Genomic DNA, 1,217 nt, shown 5'->3' with positions numbered 1-1,217 from the left:
AAAATTATTTATTTAAAAATATAAATTGATATAAGAGCTTAGCATTATTTTATTTTTGAAAAAGAGTAAGTGCTAATCCCTTAAAGTCCTTAATGAATTTAACCATAAGAATAAAACACTACCACAATATACAATTTAAGGAATCATGATAAAAAGAAATTTCTACCTGTGGCAGATTTTACAATCACACTCATTCTCCTTCTTACTGAGTCAAAACTCAAAACTTCCAGCAATTCAAACCTGAAAAAGAAATTTTAAAAATTAAGATCCATCTGACTGCATATATTGTTAAGTTGGATAATTATCAAACCACCTCACATAGATCAGAAATTCCTTAAGAAAGCAGTGGAACGGACAGCACAGTTCTGTCTCCTTTACGTAAACCTCAAACCCTATCTCCACACCATTTGGCCCTAGCTCCACTCTGCTGCTCTCTCTCTTTCTATTAATGACGTAAGCCAGCCCTCTGAACGAAGGAATGTGGAGACAGCCTATTTCCCCCTACAGCCATGATGAAAACATCTGCAGTATGAAGATGCCCTTACTTTTATTTCGTGTGATGTTAGGAATTCCCTTCCCATAGTTTATATAAGCTGTCTGTGATAAGAAATGACTAAAATTGATTCATAGGGGCTGAGTTTTTCATAGGTACTAAGAACCTTTCCTTGTTATGATTCACCCGATCACCACCAAACCAGGTCGCCTTTCACAATGAGTTTGCCCAAAAGTCTGCATTTCTTATGCCCTGGCTGAGTTTTAAGAATTCTGTTAATCATAGATATACACAGAGCCCTGTGCAAGAATTGGTGTTATTCCTAAATTCATTAAAATTGTAACAAAGGGCAAAGAAAACTGGCATTTTAGTCATCTTGTACAGTCTTATTATCAGAAGACACATTTGAAATGTTGATAATAGTACAGCAAGCCCTCCTCCTCCTCCTGGAACTCCTCAGAGTCTAAAGACCCCAATCTCAGGAACGTCAGGAGCTTATCAACTGTGAGACAGACACTGGCAGCAACTGTGTCATTATCGGTCTGCCCTACAGGTGACCCTAAAGTCCCCATCACTGGCTGGGCTGACCAACACAGGGAGGTCTGCAGTCAGCGGATTCACTCTGCTTCCATTTACCAGGGAATTTCTTTTTCTTAAGATTGAATTTTTAAAATCCAGTTTTATTTTTCTGAGGTAATCGCCACCAAGTCTTATGTTCTTTTTT

General features: G+C 37.9%; 1 protein-coding gene across 1 annotated transcript in view; it reads right to left on the bottom strand.

The window, feature by feature from the left end:
- Window positions 1–1,217, bottom strand: part of ATP11A (ATPase phospholipid transporting 11A) — a 224,509-nt gene that overhangs the window by 49,153 nt on the left and 174,139 nt on the right. Inside the window, exons 12-13 of the mRNA XM_045283811.1 lie at window positions 920–995; window positions 167–240 (exon numbers count right to left, since the gene is read on the bottom strand). Of these exons, the coding sequence (XP_045139746.1) occupies window positions 167–240; window positions 920–995 (150 nt within the window). The remainder of the gene's footprint in view (window positions 1–166; window positions 241–919; window positions 996–1,217) is intronic.

The sequence above is a fragment of the Echinops telfairi genome, unplaced genomic scaffold (genome assembly GCF_000313985.2).
Source record: "Echinops telfairi isolate 266 unplaced genomic scaffold, ASM31398v2 ScPeMD7_7467;HRSCAF=8505_1, whole genome shotgun sequence".
Classification (NCBI taxonomy): Eukaryota; Metazoa; Chordata; class Mammalia; order Afrosoricida; family Tenrecidae; genus Echinops; species Echinops telfairi.
This window is presented reverse-complemented; position numbering and strand designations above follow the sequence as displayed.